Genomic DNA, 22,110 nt, shown 5'->3' with positions numbered 1-22,110 from the left:
GGGGGGAAGCATTTAAGAACTAGAGGAAAGTTGTATGTTTCATTGTTGCTACACTGCACCGACTTCCTTGTCTCCTCCCCATGACCTTTCCGTAAGGGGATGTCCAGTTGCCTACAGATGGGCTTTGGGTCTCCACTCTGCACTCCCCCTCATTCACAATGATATGATTTTTTTTTGCCAAGGGCAGGTTTATTGAAGAGGCCCTGTGACTGTGGTAGTGCTGCAGGGTAAGCATTAGGCTTTGAAACTAAAGGTCGATGGTTCAAACCTACCGCAGCTCCAGGGGAAAGAGATGAGGCTTGCTTGCTGCCGTGAAAACTGACAGTCTCGGGAACCCTCATAAGCAGGCCTACTCTGTCTGATGGGGTTGCTGTGAGTTGGGGTTGATTCCACCGTCGAGGCAAGGGCGCTGCCAGCAGTTTAGTCCTCAGCTGGTCATTGGAAGGCTGGCTGTCCAAGTCCATTGGGAGGAACCTCAGAAGCAAGGCCTGGCAATTGCTTCCAAAGGCCACAGCCTTGGAAACCCTGTGAAGGGCATTTCTACTCTGCACTCGCACAGGGAGTCGGAACCGACTCACATGGCAACTGGTTTGGGTGTAGTTTCTTGGAGAGGGGAAACAGCTAGAACCAAGTGAATGAAAAACAAATCAGCAAATGCGAACACAGAACAGACCGTGGACTTGGGAGACTTTTGGAGAAAAGACAGCTCACAGTGATGAAGGAACTGGTTGGGAAGGAAGCAGTAGGGAATCCCCCTCTTGGACTCCCAGAATACAGTCCGCTGACTGGTACAGCACTTGATGTATAATCAATAACATTAAAGTGTGTGCTTCAATCAAGCTTGTTTGGGGCTGCAGATCTGTATAGGAGTCCAGAGCAGTGGGAGACTGGTGGGCACGGAGTGGGCCGAGGAGGACCATTGGAGGGTGCAGCAGCTGGGGGACTGGGTAGGCTGGCCCCAGGAATCATCCCACCAGCCATTCCTTTAAAACGGGGGTTGAGTCTTTCAGGTCCACAACTTCACCATGTGACCTTCCAGAATGTTCTACCCCCCTTTAATCTCAAAGTAGCTGAATTACCCAACTGCTCCAGTCAATGCTCAGCGCATCTTCTGTCTGACGTCATAGGGAATCGGGGTTCAAGGGTGCCTAAAGTCCAGTAGCTCCTCAACTTGGCAGGATAATGTCCTCCTCCCTCCCATCAGCAAAGTGGACCAGATGCCTTCTGCTAAGGGATGGGCAAAGCCAAGGCATTTACTGTGGCAACACAAATGCATTCCTATGCCTTCCTCTCTGTGGGGAACCCTCTGCGGCAGCGGACTCATGTACAGTTTCTAAGAAGTTCTTCAGGCGGTTTGGAAGATCTTCCAGCTTTGGGAGATTCCGATTTCTTCCATCTCACCACTGGGCTTTGAAGCCCCTATATAACTCTCTGCCCAGGGCTTATGCCCAAATATCTTCCCAAAGCTATCTCTAGTCTGCACATCTCCTGTGCTCACTAACCTCTCCCCCACCAATCTCTTACCTCACACCAAGGTCTTCAGTGCTCAGTAATTCTGTTCCCTGTTGTGAAATCTTTTCTATGTCAACAGGCATGTGCCAGGCCCTGTGCGGGAGAACGCGCCCTACGACGAGATGTAGAACAAGGAATGGGTTCGTGTCCTAGAGGTGGAAAAACACACGTAAACCCCTGAAATAACACGCTGGAATGAACTGAGTGTTAAAGGGCAATAAGAAAAACATACTGCCGGAGGAAGAGGTGAATTTCAGAAGATTTCAAGAAGGGATGGTTTGGGAGGTGGTCCTTGAAGGATGACTATACTTAGAGTAGCAGGAACTGAATGAGGACACTGTCGTGTAAAGAAATGATTCCATGAGATCACAAGGCACAAAATCCCATGTGCAGGAAAAAGTGATGGTGGGGAATGGGATGAGTCTCTAGGAAATGAGGCTAGAGAGGTGTGTTAAGGGCACGTTTCCGGAGGGTCACTCTATGATTTAGGCAGGAATATGCAATGATTGAATGAACCCAACTTTTTGAGTCAAAAATAACATAGGTTCTCTTCTTCTCCTGCCACTTACTAGTTAAATGGGGACATGGGCAATCCATTCACTCGCTCCTGTGCTGATGTGTGATACAGCAGTAAACCTTCATTTGGGGGCAGTTATGGTAGTTAAGGTGCCTTGGTGGCATAGTGGGTTATGTGTTGGGCTTCAAATCGTAAGGTCAGTAGTTTGAATCCACCAGCTTTTCCAAGGGTAAAAGAAGAGGCTTTCTACTCGTGTGAGATTTGGGGCCGTGGAAACCCAAAGAGGCAGTTCTGCTCTGTTCTATAGGAATGCTATGAGTCCAAATGGACTGAATGGCAGTGAGCTTATTGTTTGGTTTGGGGTTGGGGTTGGTGAGGATTCAATGAGTTAATGGGTAAAAGTAGCTTCTGTCATGAAATTGCTTCCCTTTATCCCATCAACGATGGAAAACTGCATATTTTAAAAGGACTAGATGTGATCTAGCATTCGGGAAACATTAAAGAAGAACTGGAGGAAGTGCCGACAGTGAGAACAATGAGAAGGCTGCTTCAGAAATGACAGCTCCGTCACTCACGGGGAATACAGGGTGCAGAAGAGCCACCACTGAGGAAGGCAGACCAAGGCAGGTCAGCACCAGGGAGCCAGTGAATCTGAAAGCACTAGAGACGAATCAGGCTTCCAACTGGGCCGTGTTAGTAACAGGAGGGAGTCGTGCACTTGGGAGTTAGGGAGCCTGAGAAGGGCGGGTCTCTGTTGAAATAAATTCTATGTAGGTCGTGTTGAGAGGAGGATGAAGGCTGGGCATCCTGTGGGAACGTTTAAGGTGCAAAAAGATTTAGATCTAAGACGTCTGCCACTTTGGGGTAGTCACTCTGGGTTGCGGCCTCCCATGGGGTGGAGTTGGGAAAATGAATAGAGAGAGACAAAAATCTGCACCCAGGGGAACGTGCCGATATGGGGAGATAAGAAATAGAAGTAGTCAAGGAGGTGGTCGCGCATGCAGATAGGGTCAGACACTAGCAGAGGGCTAAGGTACAGCACGGGAGAAGAGATGTCCACCACAGTCAAAAGCTTGTATTGGCAAGGAGATGGGAGGGCTTTTAAGCTTCAGATGGCAAATGTTTGCTCAGGGCCTCAATGCCTATTTCTGCTTCTCTCTTTACTCATGGAATGCATGAACCACTCTTGGGTACCTGGATGTCAGCTCAGGCGATGCTTCCCAGTCTCCCTTGTGGAAGGCCAGGGGATTAAGTTTGGGCCCACAGGTAAGAATGGAAGCCATGTGTGAACTCTCCAGGTTAGGCGCTTAAGAGGAAAAAGGGTTTGTTCTCTTCTTGCCACCAGTAAAAAGAAGTGAGCAGAAATGATAGTAGTGGATGTGGTGTGATCCACTTTCCCTGTGTGCAAAAGGAACCGTGACACCTTAAGGGTGGCAGCCAGTGAAAAAGACCAGTTCGTAACCTCTCTCTCCTTCTCCTCAGAATGCTGTGCAAGAGAAAAAGGAATTTGGTCTTGTTTAAGCAAAACCCCTTTGGGCCTTTGTTATGACAGTCAAGCCTTACTGTTATGTATACAGAAAGCATGTGGAAGGGGAAGAAAGTGAAGAATTAGTTACAAACCCTTTTTCAGGAGGCTAGAGGCGGGAGAGGAGCCCTGGTGATATTGTAGATAAGCATTCGGCTGCTAACTGCAAGGTCCTCAATTGGAAACCACCCAGCACCCTGCGGGAGCCAGATGGGGCTCTCTACTCCAAGAAAGCATTACAGTCTCGGAAACTCCCAGGGCAGTTCCACACTGTCCTATAGGGTCCTCAGCAGTCGGCATTGACTCAATGGCCATGCGTTTGGTTTGGGGACAGGCGGGGAGATGGAACAATAGTTTACAGAAGAAATAGGCCAGATAGTGTTCTTGGCTTTCAAAAGCCAGTAATATTAAAATTCTCACCATTCTTACTCTCCTATCTCCCTTCCTTATTCCTGGCCTATTTTCAATTTTGCAAAAATTGTTTTTAATTTATTGTCTAGAAAATCACCAGAGTTTATTCTTAGTGAGTTCGGTACTCCCGTTTGTTAGTTAGGTCTCTGGGACATTTACTATATCTGTATCGGTAGAGAACCGCTTTCAAATGTGACTTAGGAGAATTCAGAAATTGCCAATAAACTGACGGCTGTCCAGTCAATTCCCACTCACAGCAACTCCATGGACAGAGTAGAATTGTTTCATAGGATTTCTGAGGGTGTAAACCTTTAAGGAGGAAGAGTGGTTGCCTCGTTCCCCCGCCCATCCCCCCATCCTTATCCCCCACCCCCCACCGAGCAGTTGGTGTCTGTAAACAACTGATATTTGAGTTTGCAGCCTAACACCAAATGTAATGCACACCAATTAACTGGAGGGTGATTTCTTCCTTTCTTTCTTCCTTTTGCATGATTAAAAGAGACCTCAAAAATATTAAGCTCCTTAGTAGTTAAGTGTATGCAAACCATGTAAGTCTATAACAGAGCTAGGGCAACGAAAGTTAGCCTTCTAGAAGTTACTGCAATAATCCTATGTACCCCCTGCCCCCAGAAGAATTTACTTCAGAGGACAGCACTGAAGTGACAGCTCAGGGAGAGGGTCGTGTCTGATCAGAGCACACGGGAGCAAATGAAGGGGGAGGAAGAGAGAGTGGAGCACATCCTGGACCACCAAGCCATGATGACGAGATTCCCGCTTAGAGCAGCCAATCCACAGAGAAGACATGGCCGGCCCCACTACAAGACACGACATCCCTCACTGACCCATAGCCCTCTGGGGGACAGCAATGGAGACACAATGTGGGAATTGCACCCAATCTGACCCTACCACACCAAGGCAAAACACTAAGGGCATGTAACAGAACAGCAAGGGGAGCAAAGCAAGGAAGTCCCAAGGGAATACCAAAAATAGACTTTGGGGTCAGGGTGTGGCACCTCATCCTATTCAACTGCAAAATACTCCTAAAGGTCAACAAACAGACCTTGAACTATTTACAGGCTTTTCTTTTTTGTGTCATTGGTTTGTTGCTTTTGTTTTCCGTTGTTGCTTTGTTTTGCTCTGTCTTGTTTTTTGTGCATATTATTATCTCTGCAGGTCCATCTAGATAAGATTGGCGTGGTAAACAATCTGGAGGAGAGAACAACAGGACCGATGGTTCCAGGGGGACATGGGAGAAGGGGAGGTGGGGGGAAAGGAAATGGGTATTAACAAACCCAGGGGCAAGGGAACAACAAGGGATCAAAAATCATTGGTGAGGAGGGTGTAGGAGGCCTGGTAGGGCTTGCTCAAGGGCAATGTAACCAAGAGGAATTACTGAAACCCAAATGAAGGCCCAGCATGATAGTGGGACAAGAGAAAAGTAAAAGGAAATAGAGGAAAGAACTAGGAGGCAAAGGGCATTTATAAAGGTATAAATACAGGCATGTAAATATGTAAATATATTATATATGAGGATGGGGAGATAGATCTATGTGCATATATTTATAGGCTAAGTATTAAGGTAGCAGATGGACATTGGGCCTCCACTCAAGTACTCCCTCAATGCAAGAACACTTTGCTCTATTAACCTGGCATTTCATGATACTCATCTTCCTGACACAATTGCTGAAGACAAAGTGGGTGCATAAGCAAATGCAGTGAAGAAAGCTGATGGTGCCTGACTATCAAAAGATATAGCATCTGGGGTCTTAAAGGCTTGAAGATAAACAAGTAGCCATCTAGCTGAGAAGCAACAAAGCCTACATGGAAGAAGTACACCAGCCTGTGTGATCACAAGGTGTTGATGGGATCAGGTATCAGGCATCAAAGAACAAAAAATCGTATCATTGTGAATGAGAGGGAGGGCAGAGTGGAAACCCAAAGCCCATCTGTAGGCAACTGGATATCCCCTTATGGAAGGGTTGAGGGGAGGAGATGAGCCAGTCAGGGTGCAGGGTAGCAACGATAAAACATACAACTTTCTTTAATGTCTTTCTAGTTCTTTAATGTCCTCCCCACTATCATGATCCCAATTCTACCTTACAAATCCAGCTAGACCAGAGCATGTACATGGGTACAGATAGGAATGGGAAACACAGGGAATCCAGGACAGATAAACCCCTCAGGACCAATAATGAGAGTAATGATACCAGGAGGGTAAGGGGCAGGTGGTATAGAAAGGGGGAACCAATCACATATAACCCCTTTCCCTCACTGGGGGATGGACAACAGAAAAGTGGGTGAAGAGAGACATTGGACAGTGTAAGACATGACAAAATAATAATAATTTATCAAGGGTTTGGTGGGAGGAAGGTGGAGAGGGAGGGGGAAAAATGAGGAGCTGATACCAAGGGCTCAAATACAAAGAAAATGTTTTGAGAATGATGTCTGCTGTCACGCGCTCCGTAGGCACGTACCAAACCATAATAGTTGTAAGTAACTTGAAGCAAAAGCCTGTTGGTATTTATCTGGACTGAAAAAATACCCATTTTCCCCTGGTGTAAATTACAGCTATGTATACACTGCAGTTTATTTGCATTTCACATACAGTTCACCGAACTCTTTATCCACTTATTACTTTCCCATTGCGGCTTCTGTAAATGGCACTCTGAAAGTTTGCTTTGGCTCAGGGTGAATTATTTACCAGAACCCCACTCTTGGAGTCTTGGCTCCCCGGGAACTTCTTTACTTTTTGCAAATTCACAGCCTGTTGTGTGGTTTGGTGGTGGTGGTTTGTGGTCTCCCTGTGTGGGCACATGTGGGGAGTATTCTTAAAATCTTTAAAATGATGAGATATCTTAAGGGATGGTCTTCTATCTAAGGGTAACCAAAGAGGCACAAAACCAAAACAGCAGAAATGAGTGGAGAATCGATAAAGGTAGCAGCAAAAAAAAAAAAAGACAACTCCCATAAACTTGGCATATGTTTTGACAATCTATAGATTTCATAGGCAGAAGAAATGTGTAGGCCTGAAAATTCATGGTATATTTGGAGAACAAATATCAAAGTGCAGGAAAAAGTAAAATTGAGGTAAGGCTGCCTCTGCAGATTACATTCTTGATGAACTCTAATAAACTGTAATTGTGATGTTGGATATAAATGAGCAGGAAAAAACACGTTATACTTTTACTCTTAATAAAATAATGTGGTCTTCAAGATCAACATTAAAACCCCAAACTCACTGCCATTGAGTCAATTCCAACTCATAACAGCCCTTTAGGACTGAGTAGAACACCTCCACGGGTTTCTGAGACTAACTCTTTACAGGAGTCGAAAGCCTCCTCATCTTTCACCTCCCACGTGGCTGGTGTCTCGAACTGCTGGTCTCTTGGTTAGCAGTCCAGCTTGGAGCCACTATGTCAACAGAGTTCCTTGGAAACCAACATTCGTATTTATAAGTTGGATGAATGAGGCAGGTCGCTGGAGACATCTAGCAGTTAGTTCTAAGAGTGAAAATGTTCTCTGTCCTCGAAGGATCGCTCATCTGCCAGAACTTGATTTAAGATGCCCTCCAATATGGTTTCCAATGACCTCAAGGACAGAGATGAGGGGAATTATCTCAGAAATGAAACACACAGTTCCTCGGAATATACTTACTCCTCACTTAGCGACTATATTGGCATTATCAACAATTTGTATTTACGACAATGATAAAAATTATACTCTCTGACCAAGAGTGTAGTGAACATGGTGATGGTTCAAGTTATGGGTCAACTTGGTTGGGCGATGCTTCTCAGTGATATAATGGTGTCACCCTCCTCCATTTGGGGATCTGATGTGATCAATTCCCCACTTTTGTGTAATGCCAATAGACATGTAACGACCTGGTCTTTTGAACTTAACCATGTCAATAAGTGAGGAGCGGGTGTATTTGAAAGGTGGCTTCTAGATTTAAGGAAGCTTCGAGCTGGAAAAGAACTTCCTTTCTACTTCATCCCAATGCACACTGTTCACAGATTTGATGACTTGGCCCTGCAGATCCTAATTGAGTCACTCACGGTTGCATAACGAATTAAAGATTAATGAGTAATCATTTGATTTTTTGATTCCCTGTCTAGAGGTAATTCTCTGGGAATTAGTGTCGTCCACCCCCGGCCCTAGGGGCAGCACCAGTACTGCTCCTGGTGAAGATCTAAGAACGTGAGGCCTTCTGGATTTGTGCCTACATACCAATCAATCCGTTGCTGTCAGGTTGATTCTGACCCGTGGCAATTCCATGTGCTCAGAGTAGAGCTGTGTTGCATTGGGTTGTCAATGGCTGATTTTTGACCAGGTCTTTGTTCTGTCTCTGAGTGGGATCCAACCATCAATCTCTGGACTAACAGCCAAGCGTGTTAACCATTAGCACCATCCAGGCACTGTGCTAAGATACTTTGCCCAAGATTGGTTTAAAGGCCAAAAGAAAATTTAATGCTGTCATACATTATGACATGAAAGGAATTCCCATCTGTAGACAACAGGACATTCCTTCACAGAAGGGTCACAAGGAAGGGACGAGCCAGCGAGGGTACAGTATAGCACCAATAAAACATACAACATCTCTCTAGTTCTTTAATGCTTCTTCCCCCCACTATCATGACCCTAGTTCCACCTTACAAATCCGGCTAGATCAGAGTTTGTGCACTGGTACTGATCAGAGCTCTTGACACATGGAATGCTGGACAGATAACCCCCTCAGGTACAATAATGGGAGGAGCAATACCATGAGGGTAGGGGGAAGGTGGGGGGGAAAAGGGGGAACCGAATGGCAATGAGCGATGTAAAACCATTCCCTGCCCCCACAGTCCCCGGGACAAACAACAGAAACGTCGGTGGAGGAAGACAGCGGATGGTGTAAGATATGAAAATAATAATTTATCAAGGGTTCATGAGAGTGGGGGAGGGAGAAAAAAATGAGGAGTTGATACCAAGGCCTCAAGTAGAAAGAAAATGTTTTGAAAAGGATGATGGCAACATATGTACAAATGTGCTTGACATAATGGATGTACAGATTGTTATAAGAGCCCCCAATAAAATGATTAAAAAAAGAAGAAAGGGCTTCAAAAAGTACATGGAGATATTGAATTAAAACACAATGGAGTTTTTTCACGAACTTTTGAAGCCCACTCATTTAATAGTTTGCTGTTTTCCTGACGTGGATAATCAGCAGGTAAACCACATTCCCAAGAAGACATTTCTTCTCTCTGCACGTGCAGAATTATGCCTGTTATTTGGACACGATGCAGTAACCCTGAAGACTGTTTACGCCATCATACGTGTGTTTACACACTGTTCTGAGGCAGTCATTACCCTGTATGGAGGCATATCCATCTCAATTTTGCATTAAGGTAATGTGTATTCACGGAAACCACGCTAAGCAGAAAAAGAAGTAAATATTTTCTTGCACCTCACATTAGCCTAAAATGGCTTAAATGAGTTTATAACACATTTACTTGGAAGTAGCGTTTAAAAGAAAACATCATTTGCGATGGAATCTGTTCCTTTGAAAATACTTATATTAAATCCTTGATTTTTCCCAATGACTTTTGCGGGATTTTTTTAGTTGGCTTTCAAATAAATTTAAAAATCAATTGGATTACATTTCTTCTAATGAGATCCAGAGCTATAGTTTTCTTTTCTAATAATTTTAAGCTATCATGTTTCCATTTGGTTGTGGATTCAGTCTTTTAGGGTGTCTTTGTTCTTACTATTCATTTAATGATGTTAGGCTACCCCCAGATATTTAGGGCTGCTTAAATTTATTGGAGTTCTAGAAAAAACATAACTTGAAATCACAATATCAAATTTCATTAAATAGGTATGAAAGCAAAGCAATGCTTATCTTGTTTCTCATTTAGTTATAAGACAAGAATGCAAGTTCATTGACCTGTTTTACCACAGCGTATATGCAATTCTAATAAGCCAAAAGCTAAAAATCCTAAGAAGACAGTACAATCAAAAAGATTCCCCACATCACAAGAAAACTCTGGGTACGAATCAGTTTGTTTAAATGGGTAAAGTACACACACGCACACATACACGTATATATGTAAGGTGGTAACATTTTTAACAAATAGATTTTTTCTAAACATGTTGCTTCCAAAAATATTTTTCTTGGCTGTCATTAACTTGCAGGGATGTTGCTTTAGGTCAGAAACCTTGGGGACCCACCTCGCAGAGCCTGGGACCGCAACGCAGAGATCCCTGAGAGGGCTCAAGGAGAAGAACGGAAGGGGTCCTGTGAAGTCAGGACCCTTTAAAAGTGTTGGTTTACAGAGTGTGAAGCTGGCAATCTGCCAGCTGCACCCAGGAAGCAAGGCTGCTAATGCCTTTGACTGGGAATCAGAACACATGCCATTCAGAAGGACAGTGGGTCCCCACAGCCACCCACCACTGCCCACCCACAATTCAAGTGGTCCAAAGTCTCTAATTGGGGAGCACTCCTTAATTTGGAACAGGGTTCAGTACTGGAAGAGATTATTAAAAAGAGAAACAGTTCATCGTCCTCTCTGCTCTCTATATATGTGTCTATGTGTGTTTTCAACCATTTTTAAGGCTTCAAGGCCAAATTCTCCAAGGGTTGTGCAGCCCTTCTGACCCTTTTAAAAGTTGTTTTCTTATTTTTAATAATTCCTGTTTTCCTTTCGATTGAGGTTTTTCTGTTTCATTTTTTAACTATTTAAAAAAAAATGTTTTTTTTCTGCATATGAATTCCAGCATAGGTAGATCTGCCAAGGCAGTGCCTGGATCAATGGTGCCCAGAGAGCATGGCAGTGGAGGTCGGGGGAAACGGGGAGCTAGCACCAATGAGTACGGGGAGGAAGGGAATGTCCTACCATCATTTGTGGTGATGATTGTACAAATCTTCATAATATGAGTGAACCAATGGATGGTATGATTTTCATATTATATGCCCATAAATGAAAACAAAACAAGACAAAACCTGAGGGTGACTTAAGACCACAATCTTAAGATCATTTAAGCAAAGGGTGCATGTTTCAGAGCACACACACTGCAGGGTTTGCAGCCACAAGATGGTCCTGGCTCCCTGGTTACAGGCCAAGGAGCTAGATTCAACCACTCACCTCAGAGGCTCCTGAGATACAAAGTGCTCCCAGGAAAGCCTTCCCGTGGAGCTCACTTCCCCGGCTTACTCAGTAGTGGCAGAGAGAGAAGCACGAATCTCTAGGACATTTCCGTATTGCTAACAACCACCTGTTTTCTGAACAGGGTCTCCACTTCTGTTTCTCTGTATGATGGACATGCCCAGCCTCATCCCTACGTTCCCAAGGAGCTAACAGTTGGAAGATGGGGAGATGCATATTTTTCAAACCTGTCCAACTTCTTTGGACTGCAGGAACGTTTGTTTCCTAATTCCCTGAGAAAAATCCAGAGACTCGGTAACATTGGCTCAACATCTCTAAATGGTGATCCTCTTTAAAACAATTTCTTGGAGTGAGACCTATGACTGTTTGTGGTGGTGTGTGCATACATCTATCACTTATATGCACATACCCTTTCTCGGATTACAAACCTAAAGGTGCAAATGCAAGCATGATGGGATTTCCCCTCTGGCTGTGCAGTGAAATCTAGATGCTCTATTTAAATACCCTGCCCTTCCCTTATTTCACAGCCTCTCTTGTCTCCTTCCACTCCACTTTGAGTGACACGCCTAGACATTTGCTCTGCAGGGGTAGTGGTGAGACCTGTTTGAAGTTTAAATCCATGACACCCTTTGTAGACCGTGGCAACCTGAGCAAACCAGCGAGCAAGCAGGAGTGCTTTTTCAGTTTTCCTGACCAACGGGCCAGATTCAGTCTCAGGCAGAACACCCACCCTACCTACACAAATACACACACACACACACACACACATACACACAGCCGAGGTTTCCCCTCGCCCCCCCAACTAATAAACTCAGGGGGCTGCAGTGGGGCCGAGCGGCATGAAGTTTGATGTCCGCAGCAGGATACGGGGAGTCCGAAGTGGTGCTGTAAATCGAGCGCGGGGTTTCAACACCGTGTTAAGTGTGGCCCGCGTCTCGGGGATTTCCCTTTGATGCAAGTTCAGTATATTAATGGGAAAAGCATTCACTTTTATTTGTCCGTACTGTCTGCGACAGCAAGACGGCCTCATTTAGGCTGGGCCAACGTGAAACTACGCAGAGAAGCAATCTGTTGCAAATTAGCACAACTCTCCTTTCATTTACTAGCTAGTAATTGGAAGGGGTTAAGAAAGTGTAACTGATCAGGTCACGTGAGTGTGCCGGCTGTGTGGACAGCAAGCCTTTCCCAGCTTTGCCTGCAAGGCAACCTCGAGCTATCCTTGCTGGCCGGCCGTGGTCTGAACGGAAACACTGACAAGCGAGAAAGACAGGCGCGCGCTTGGCCAGGTTTGGGAAGGCGGCTTCCTGGGCTCGATGAGAACCTTACCTTTCTTTCGATATGTTTTTACTCTCCCGTTTCCAAATCGTCTGGAAGTCGCTGCAGAACTCGTACCACACCATAAACACGTAGTTGGGCGTGATCTCCTTCTCCCCCGACTTGGGCTTCATCCCAAAATAACCTACAGTTGTTTCGAAACTGCAACAGGTAGGAAGATAAACAGGGAGTGAATCAGAGGGTGAGGAACTGTGAACGCCAAGTCCCGGCGGGCCCAGGAGGGCCGTTTCTTGCAGGTCTGGTCTCTGACCCGGATGATAGTGACAGGTTTATCCTCAGTCTCAGGAAACTGTTGGGAGCCGGCCCTAGCAGACATTCTCAAGGTCCTTCAGTGACCGGCCCTAGTGGAAAATTACTGGCAGGTGGTTATGCCTTAAAAGATATCTTAGTCACCAAAGCTTCCTTGTTCTATGAAACTGTCTGAGACAGTTTGCAGTCTGTGCTACCCTCCGTCTCCCCCCGAAGTGTTCTTTGACCATTGTGCATCTGTAACTGTTCTGCAGCCACGTGACCTTGGTTGGTTATCTTCCCCACCCTTCACCCATTGGTTGAAATACTAAGCACTCATTGGACTACAGACGTACCAAATTGAGAATATGATGGATAGCCGATTGGTTAACATTCTTATGCTTCATTATAATAATACATGTTGGATTGGATACTGTGCAGCACACCTTATTAGAATATGCACCTCCCAGTTCCTCTTTATATTCCCCTAACTTTGCCCAAATAAACGAGCTTGATCAGCATTTGTCTTGCTCCACGTCTCCGTGTCTTTCTTTCCATCCAGGTTCGTCTTTCCCTCCAGGATCCTGCTCGTGCGTCCCGCTGGCTGGGACGCAACAGAAAACCAATTTGCCCAAACGCATGTTGGCAAGCAGCGCAAGTTTACACGGTGATCCACCCGGGTGTGTGCCTGGCTGTGTCCAAGGGGTATGTCGGTTACAGGTTTTCAGTTCGGTCTTTATCTCATGTCCCAGTCATTTATCTGCCCTTCCTTTGATGCTTCATGACGTCATGTGAGACGATGGCATGCTGCTTCTCTAGCATGGGGCACAGCCCACTGGGGAGCATTAATCTGGGGAGTGCTTCCGGAGCATTCAAAAGGGACCCAAACTCAGAGAGGGTTCTATCCTGGGGCACGGCCTCCATCACTCAGCATCTCTGACTCTCCACTTCCTGGGGACAAGAGACTGCTGAGATGAACTTTAAGGTGGGGGAAGGCATCCCTCTGGGTCGCAGATTACTAACCAGTTCAACTGCGAACCCAAATTTGGTGGCACCCAAAGGTGCCTCAGGAAACAAGCTTCCAGATCTGCTTCTGAGAGGTTGCGCCCTTGAGAACCCGATGGACCAGCATCCTACTCAGCGCACGTGACTCAGTGGCAACCCACCAAACACCACCACCTTCTAGACTTTGCTACGGTGCAAGCCACGACATAAGACAATAGACAAGCGTGAGCCTCGCAGAGTTGGATAAAAGACCATCTCCTTCGAATTATTTTTTAATTCTCCCACCTGGTTTGAAAAGAAGCCACATGTTCCAGTCACTTCCCAGGTCTCAGAAAGAACCTCCCATCTCCTAAACGAAGGCCTATGACCCACCAGACTACCCAGGCCTCCCAAGCAGTCCTTCTCGGAGGCACTGGCTTGGCGGCAATTTATAGCTCTGAACTCAGTCTTTCCCCCTCAGCCCACACCCACCCCAAGCCTCCCAAACTCATTTGCCATGAGCAAGAACACTTAAACAAATGACCCCCTTTTCTAGGGTGTTGGAAACTAATCAAAGCAGGAATGGCTGGCCAGGTTTATGACTTAATGCTCTATCATCTGTTCAGACACAGCGTGGCTTGTGGCCATCCTGAATACAGAGTTTCTAATGGGAGCTCTATTCAGTGGGGATTGTAAAACCCTGAAGCCCCGTTACCATGTTGGAGCATACTTTCATCTCGCGCTCGGTTATTGGGCAATATGTATCTCATAAGGTTTTATCACGCGTCACAGATGAACTGTTAATTGATTCCATGGCCGTGATTAGGCGAGGTCGAAGCTGGAGCTGTGGCTCCTACTCTCATAAATTCTTTGTGCTTCTGTAAATAATAAATCTGTTTCTAATGCAAATGAAAACTACTGGTCAGGGAATTTTGCCTCCTACTTATTAAAAGACTAGAAGTGTATAAGTGGAGCAAGGCAATGACTGCAGACATCTCTTAAGGGACTCTCTTATAATTCCAAACATATACTTCGATTGTTGGGGCAAAATCCGTCCCGGAAGAAAGACACCATGACCACTTCCCCACCCCAGACGTGGTGCTTCTTAATTCTGTAGCTATCAAAATACTGTCAAAATCACATCTATACTCTGCAGCCTATACCTTCGTGTCACACTATAGGAATGGAACTTACATTAATGTGACCTTCCTATTGCTCAGAAACACGCAAGGAAAGGGATTATAGCTTGTAGACATAGGCCACAGAGAATCATGTGATTTTAGGAAAAGGGGCTTACGTGTCGGCTCATACTCTTTCTTCATTTTGTCCATCTGAAACAGATAACCCGGAGAGACTGCATGGCTTTATTTATTGGTAGAACTGGGCTTGCCTCGGTTCCCACTGAAACCTCTGGTTCATCTGCTCCATCCTTCTTTTGCTCATGCTTGCTCACACAGGCATTTAAGGAATAAAACACATCTTCTGCTTGGTTGTTTCTACTGTGGATACAATTATCCTCCATGTTGCACAAGGCACACACTAACCTCACTGGAGCACATCATTCCCCCCCGCCCCCCCCACGTTCACCTTCTATACAGATACATTACTATGGGTGCATTAACAGAGGAGAGAAAGCCATTTACTTAAAAAATTTTAATCCCAACCCCTCTGAAAAACAAAAAAAAGCCCAAACTCACTGCCTTTGAGTCAATGCCAACTCATAGCGACCCTACAGGACAGGGTAGAGTGGGCCCTGTGGGTCTCTGAGACGGTCACTCTTTAGGGGAGTAGAAAGCCTTGTCTTTCTCCCGTGGAGTAGAAGGGGACCGTGTGCTTAGCAGCTGGATGCCTTACCCACTGTGCCACCAGGGCTCCTAACACTTTTACACATAATTAATTTGATCATCCAATGATACTTACTATATTGCCTGCTGCAGCCTGTCCTAGCAGGAAAACAACTCTGTAAACTGGACATTAATGCCTATTAGTTTTTTCCCCCTCTCGAATTGTGGTAAATAGGAGGGGGCTTCAAAAAGTTCATGGGAAAATGGACCGACAAGGTAATGCAAGCTCTCCACAAACCTCTGAAACGCCCTTGTCAGCATGCAACAAGAACGCTTGGCAGGTCTGTGCAGCACGCATTTTTTATATCAGGTGAACACATTCTTTAGTTCTCTGGGAGGAGGTGAGAAGAGTCGAGAAGCTGGCTGTTGTGCTTCCTGGATCCTCCCCACACCCGGGGGTGGGGTGCTATTTGGAGTTTAGATTGTGAGACCAGCGTGCTGCCGATATGGGTGCCAGGACAGAGAATGACAGCGCGGCTTGGTGCTTCTTACAGGGTCTGAGAAAGGCTTTTCATCAATCCTGGGGGGCCTGATTTTTCCCAGTTCTCAACTGAGGCTAACCTTGTACCCTTACCGCCTTCCCTGCTGGGGATTTGTGAAGCCCTCCCTGTGAACCCTCAAAGAGGGGCGGGGAGGGAAGACTAAAGGAAATACTGAACTTCAGCACTTTTCGCCTCTCTGTGTTTTGGAAACTCGGAAAGCAAGTAAACCTCGAGAGGAATCGAAGCAAACAGGCTTCCAGGGGACGGCCGGGCGGTGGCACGATGTGGCTTGGGTGAAGATGATGTTGCGCCAAAGACGTGACTTACTGGATTTCAGCCTTAGCCCTTTGTTCATGAAAAAGCCAAAAGCTAGAGCAGGGATCTGTAAGTAGCTGATAAGGTCTAGACTGCTATCGACGCCGATTCCCAGAAGATTAATCACTGAAAACCTCCTGAAACGTAGGGAAGAAAATTACTGATACTTAATGAATGCTCAGATGAATTTTCTTCTAGTAGATGGGAAACGAAGGGGTAGTCATCCATGCTTTTTGAAATTTGTTTGTCAGCAGATAACTTGAAAATAGCTCTCAGGTTTTAAAAGACTGATCTCTAAGAAATATGTTTTGTTTTAGACAACCTCTTTTTTTTTTAAATACACTCTGAGCTATTCCCGACTCCTTCTTCTGTCGCTCTGCCATACTCCTTGCTTGATTAGTATCTCTTTAATTTGCCCTAGTGTTTTCTAAAGCCCAGACGATGATTCTATCAAAGAGCCCATAGCAGAATGAACTGTTGTACTTTTGCAGTGTTGGGATGCCCCAGTGAACACATCCACTATTGCTTTACATGCAGGCCTTGAGAAACTGCTTAGGAAAAGCAAATATTCCTGAGCCTCAGAGTAAATTGTTTCTCTTGAGGATGAAACATCAGAATTTACCAAATCTCACACGAATATTGCAACACTGACCACCAGCCTCCTTCCAGAGTGTAACCCAACAACTGTGGTTTCTACATCGAGGAGGGGTTCGGGTATATTTCATGTATGGCATGAAAGCTGGACTACCTTCCCCACAAAGCCACGGAAAATGCTGACAACCATAATTTATGACTCCCTTCAGCACAGCTAATGCACAGCAGCAGCCATGACCCCCCTAAGGCAGGCCCCCTTTTCCTTAAGCAACACTCTTGGGAAAATATTGGAAATTTGACATATTCCCTGGACGCAGCATTTTTATTTCGCCTACCAGTAAGACCTTGTTGGCGATCTCCTCTCTATAGGTGGGCTATTTTCCTAACAGAGAAACACTTGTGTCAGACACTGAGAAGGAAAGTTTAACATGGGATAATCAGTTGTGTTGAGTCAAAACTAGCCCATGGTGACCCCAGATGTGTCGGACCAGCATTGCGCTCTACATAGGGGTCTCAATGGTTGCTTTTTGTTTTTTTGTGTTTTTTCCCCTGAAGTAAAAGGCTAGATCTCTCTTCAGATTTACCTATGGGTAGACCGGGGTCTCCAGCCCTTTGCTTAGCAGCCTAGTGTGTTTACTGTTTGTGCTATCCACAGAATGGGGAAGACCAACAAAAGGGCATAAAAATGTAAAGGAGCAGAGCCAAGTCATTAACTCAGTCATCAGTTACCATGGTGACAGCTGGACAAGAATCATTTGAAGACACATCTTCACGTAGACAAGTGTGAGAGTCGCCCCACCTTCTTTCATCAACATTTTCAATTTGTTGGCAATTACAGTGGGTAGACCAGACTCTCCAAGGGCTTTTAGAACTCTCAGACCTCACGGCAAGGCACACTGTGCTTTCAGGAGAGAAACAGCTCTCTCCTGGGGTCTGCTTGACTGCATGAAAACGCTAACTCCACCTGTCTGTGAGGTCCATGGGTCCTTATATGCCGCGCCCAATCAGGACTTCTCTTTTAATCTTCTACTACCTTTAGAATTGGCACCAGTCAAATCAATCTCAGTTCCCTGTGCTGCTGCTGAGAACCATGGCAGCACTTGCCCACTTACCACTTCTAAAAGGGAGATAGGACCCAGGAGACTGAATTGGTCAGCTGACGGTAAGAGAAATCCCAAGGGGTCACACTCCCTGCTTCTTGCTTTCTGATGGGAGGATGTCTGTACTCTGGTGTCTCCGAAGGGACGGAACAATGAGGGGAGACTGACGTGCGTTGAGGCTGAGGACTTCAGAGGCTTCTTTCTGGAAGAGTTCTCTGTGTAGCTGTGAGCCTGCTTTTCCCGTCACCCCTTCTTACTTCCACCCTGGCCTGTTTTCAATACACTCTAGGATGTGGAGAGAGACAGAAGTCCCATAGATGTTCCCAATAACTCGTGTCGTAGAATAGGAGGAGCCCTGGTGGCCTTCTGGGGTAGGCACTGGATGGCAAAGCACAAGGTCAGCAGTTTGAAACCACTAGTTGTTCAGTGGGAGAGAGATGAGGTTCTTTGCTAGAGCAAAGATTTAGAGCCTCCGAAACCCCCGAAGGCCAGTCCTACTCGATAGTGGCATCGGTTAAAATGATAAAAGGCCAAACTCACTGTCCTTGAGTTGGCGGCGACTCATGGTAACTCTATGGACAGAGTAGAACCACCCCTGCGGTTCGACTCTAACCCCTTACAAGAGTAGAAAGTCCCGTCTTTCTCCTGAGGAGCAAGTGCTGGTTTCAAACTGCCGGTCTTGCGGTTAGCAGTCTGATGTGTACCACCACCAGGGGGGACCAGATAGTTGAAATTTCCTGGCAGCAGTTAAGGAGTAGAGTGATGGCGAAGAGGCAGACAGACAGGAATGGTGTTGCGGACCGTGTCGGGTTAGGCCCCTCACTCCGGAATTGTTCCCTGCTTCCCTGGTTCCTGTTACATGCTCCCATTCCATCTCTCTGGAGAATGTTCTTCGTCATGCAGATAGATTCTTAATGAGACCAACTCAGGGAAAGAACTGGGCCCAGTCAGCACTGCTTACCTCTTCTGAGCATTCTCCAAGTGACTTTCTTCCATTTTATGCTCCTTTTTAGCTGTAAAAGAGAAATGAGTATTATTAAAACAGCATCTTTTTACAGGATATTCTTTGCTTCATTTGGTTGCTTTGAACCCAGTCATTTATGGCTGCAGTGAGTCTGAATTCGGGGCTGGCAATCCTGACCACGTGTCCAGCTTAGATCACTTATGCTACGCAGACCACCAGGCTCTCTGCTAACAGTGAGAGCCCCAGTGGATCTTATAATGGATTGCTCCAGGAGGGGCACTTTTGAGAGTGAAAGGCATTGACATTTAAATTGCAACACATCTGGGCTAACTGGAAACCCCTTGAGATTCAAGCAGGGGTCCATGCACAGCCTCCTTGACCCAGCTGGCCCCTTGGCAGTTTGGAGAAGCTTACTGTCTCTCAGAATGCTTTTAAATGATCCTGGGGGAAGACAAACAAACAAACAAACAAACACTAATTACTTATGAAGTCAAGGGTACTGAAATACAATGCCAAATCTCCAGATTAAGAAGCCATGCTCTGTGGGGAGTATTTACCTAGGAGATTTAAAATATTCTTTTCTATAATTAGGTGATAATATTGTGATATCACTTCTATACCTTAGACATATCCAGAAAAACAGGCAAGTCAAACCATAATGCACATGGGCTTAAGATTCTTTTAGTTTACGCCTCAGGGGTGTGACACGAAGGAAAAAAGATATCACGTGGAAAGGTGACACTGGGATGGTCCACAGAAAGTCATCAAAGGATTTTAAAACCTCGCCGCTTTATTGTTTGACTCCTGTGGGATAGGCTGCTAGCGGCAAGGTCAGCAGTTCAAATCCACCTGGTGTGCTACTGGAGAAAGGTGAGGTTTTCTGCTCCTGTAAAGATGGACTGCCTTGAGGCGCTGATACCAAGGGCTCAACAGAAAGTAACTGTCCAGAAAAGAATGATGGCAACCTAGGTACAAATATGCCTGATATCACTGGTATATGGATTTTAATAAGAATTGTAAGAGCCCTCAATAAAATGATCAGAAAGAACAAAAAAGATTGACTGCCTTGGAAACCCAGAATGAGTAGTTATACTTTCTCTTACAGGGTCACTCTGAGTTGGAATCAATTCAATGTCACTGGGGTATCTGGGGGTGGGGTGGGGTTAGTATCTGTAAAACACCTGCCCATCAGGGTCGAGTGGAGTCTGCCTTATAGCAACACTGTATGCTGCATTTACGGGCTTCCAGAGCTGCAGTCTCTAAGGAAGCAGACTGCCACATCTTTCTCCCGCAGGGCAGCTGGGAGGTTCAAACCACTGACTTTTGGTTTGGCAGCTGAGTGTTGAACCTCTGTGCCACCAGGGATTCTTGTAAAGTACTTAACTCAAAATATGTTCAGTAAATGATAGCTAGATAGCTCATCACTGATTATAAAATGTAAATGTTTATCAAGTGACTTCCCTGCTTAAAGCCTGCAAAAAGCTTACTGTTGCCCTTGACACAAAATTGAAACTCTCCACTAAGTCCTGTGGAGCCTGATGAGTCTGACCTGTGGCTGCCACCAACGTCCTCTTTTCTCCCTCCACCCAGCTGCCCGCTGTCCAGTCTCACTGGACAGCTTGCTGTTGCTTATGTGAGAGAAAGTACCCCAGTTAGTAAGAGTGATAAGGAGGTTCAAACTGCTGTGAACTTCCTTGAGGGTGCTCAGGAGCTGAGGGAAGCAGGACAGGCAAACAGAAGGTAACCTGTGTCAGGCAGGTGAGTCCCTTAAAGGTTGCCCCCTGCACCTGAGGCATTTTGCACTTGCCTTTCCTGTTTACTGAAACGTTCCATCCTTGTCCTTCAAGACCTACTCTCTCACTTCATTCAGGCCTCTGTTCAAATGCCACCTTTCCGTTTGTCGTTCCTGTGAGTGCCACCCAGTCACTTTTTGTATTCCTAGAGACCTCATGTAGCAGAGTAGAAAGGCTCCATCCAGTTTCCCAGAGGATAACTTCACAGAAGTAGATCCCCAGATGATGAGGGCAATGAATGTACAAATGTGCTTTACACAATGGATGGATGTACGGATTGTGGTAGGAGTTGCATGAGCACCTAATAAAATGATTTAAAAAAAAGAAGAAGTAGATCCCCAGAACATTCTCCCTCTAAGCAGTTTTGAACCTCCAACCTTGAAATTAACAGCCTACCACTTAACTCTTCTACCATTAAGGCTGCTTCCCTTTCTGGACATCTCTAGATTGGCCTCTACATAGCTGTTGGGTGACTCACTTGCTTGTTTGTTATAAACAACCATGTAAGTTCCAGGAGATGGGTGACTTTCTCAGGTTTGATTTCTGCTGTAGCCTCAAATGTGAAAAAGTGCCCATATGTTCAATGAATTATTTTAGATTAATAGTGAATAGAGGCTGCATAAAAAAGGAACACAGCATAAAACTTTAAATTTAAAATATGAATATAAACTGAAGAAGACAGACTAAGATTATACACAGATATCTCTCAATGTAACATTTCGACTAAATGCCTGGTTGTTTTATATTAGAACAATTTGGCTTTGCTATGCACACCCCCCTTTTCTTTTGGTACAGCTAAGTCACAGACATGGTCATCTTTTACTGTATGATTTTCTCCGTTCTCCCAGCAGGAATGTTTATGAATTGGTCTGACACTCAGCCAATCAGATGCAGAGAAGTGACCTGTGTCTCTCATAGGCCATCAAGTTTCCCAGAAGGGCACAGTTACAAACTGTGAGGCCAACGAGTGCTTTGTTCTTGTCCAGTGATTTTATATTATATACAGAGTCAAACAGGAGAGGCATGTCCTTCGAGGCCTGAGCGTTCTTCCTGGAGCCCCTCAGCCATTCTCCGTCATGAGGTGGGCTACTCAAACACTGTGCTGGGTGGACCATGGCCAAGTCGGTATCAATGATTGCCAGGGACCAATTCCAATTGAATTCAGCATTAGATAAGATTCTGCAATAACTTTATGAATATGGTAATTTGGAGAAATGTAAAAAGAGGTATGACAATGGCAATGCCCATTGCAAGACTTCTTAGGGTTTGGAGAACAGAATCCCCAAGAAAATGAGGAGAACCTCGAGATCCCTTTGTTTCTTAAACATAAGGTCTATGTACACACAAGGAAAGTTGCTGGCACC

At 45.5% G+C, this 22,110-nt stretch overlaps 1 protein-coding gene across 1 annotated transcript in view; it reads right to left on the bottom strand.

The window, feature by feature from the left end:
• The window catches only part of FMN1 (formin 1), a 338,627-nt gene that overhangs the window by 19,280 nt on the left and 297,237 nt on the right, over positions 1–22,110 (bottom strand). Inside the window, exons 14-15 of the mRNA XM_004712678.2 lie at positions 18,951–19,002; positions 12,434–12,583 (exon numbers count right to left, since the gene is read on the bottom strand). Of these exons, the coding sequence (XP_004712735.1) occupies positions 12,434–12,583; positions 18,951–19,002 (202 nt within the window). The remainder of the gene's footprint in view (positions 1–12,433; positions 12,584–18,950; positions 19,003–22,110) is intronic.

The sequence above is a fragment of the Echinops telfairi genome, unplaced genomic scaffold, assembly GCF_000313985.2.
Source record: "Echinops telfairi isolate 266 unplaced genomic scaffold, ASM31398v2 ScPeMD7_18;HRSCAF=68, whole genome shotgun sequence".
Lineage (NCBI taxonomy): Eukaryota > Metazoa > Chordata > Mammalia > Afrosoricida > Tenrecidae > Echinops > Echinops telfairi.
The sequence above is the reverse complement of the archived record's forward strand: the minus strand, read 5'-3'. Positions and strand labels throughout refer to the sequence as shown.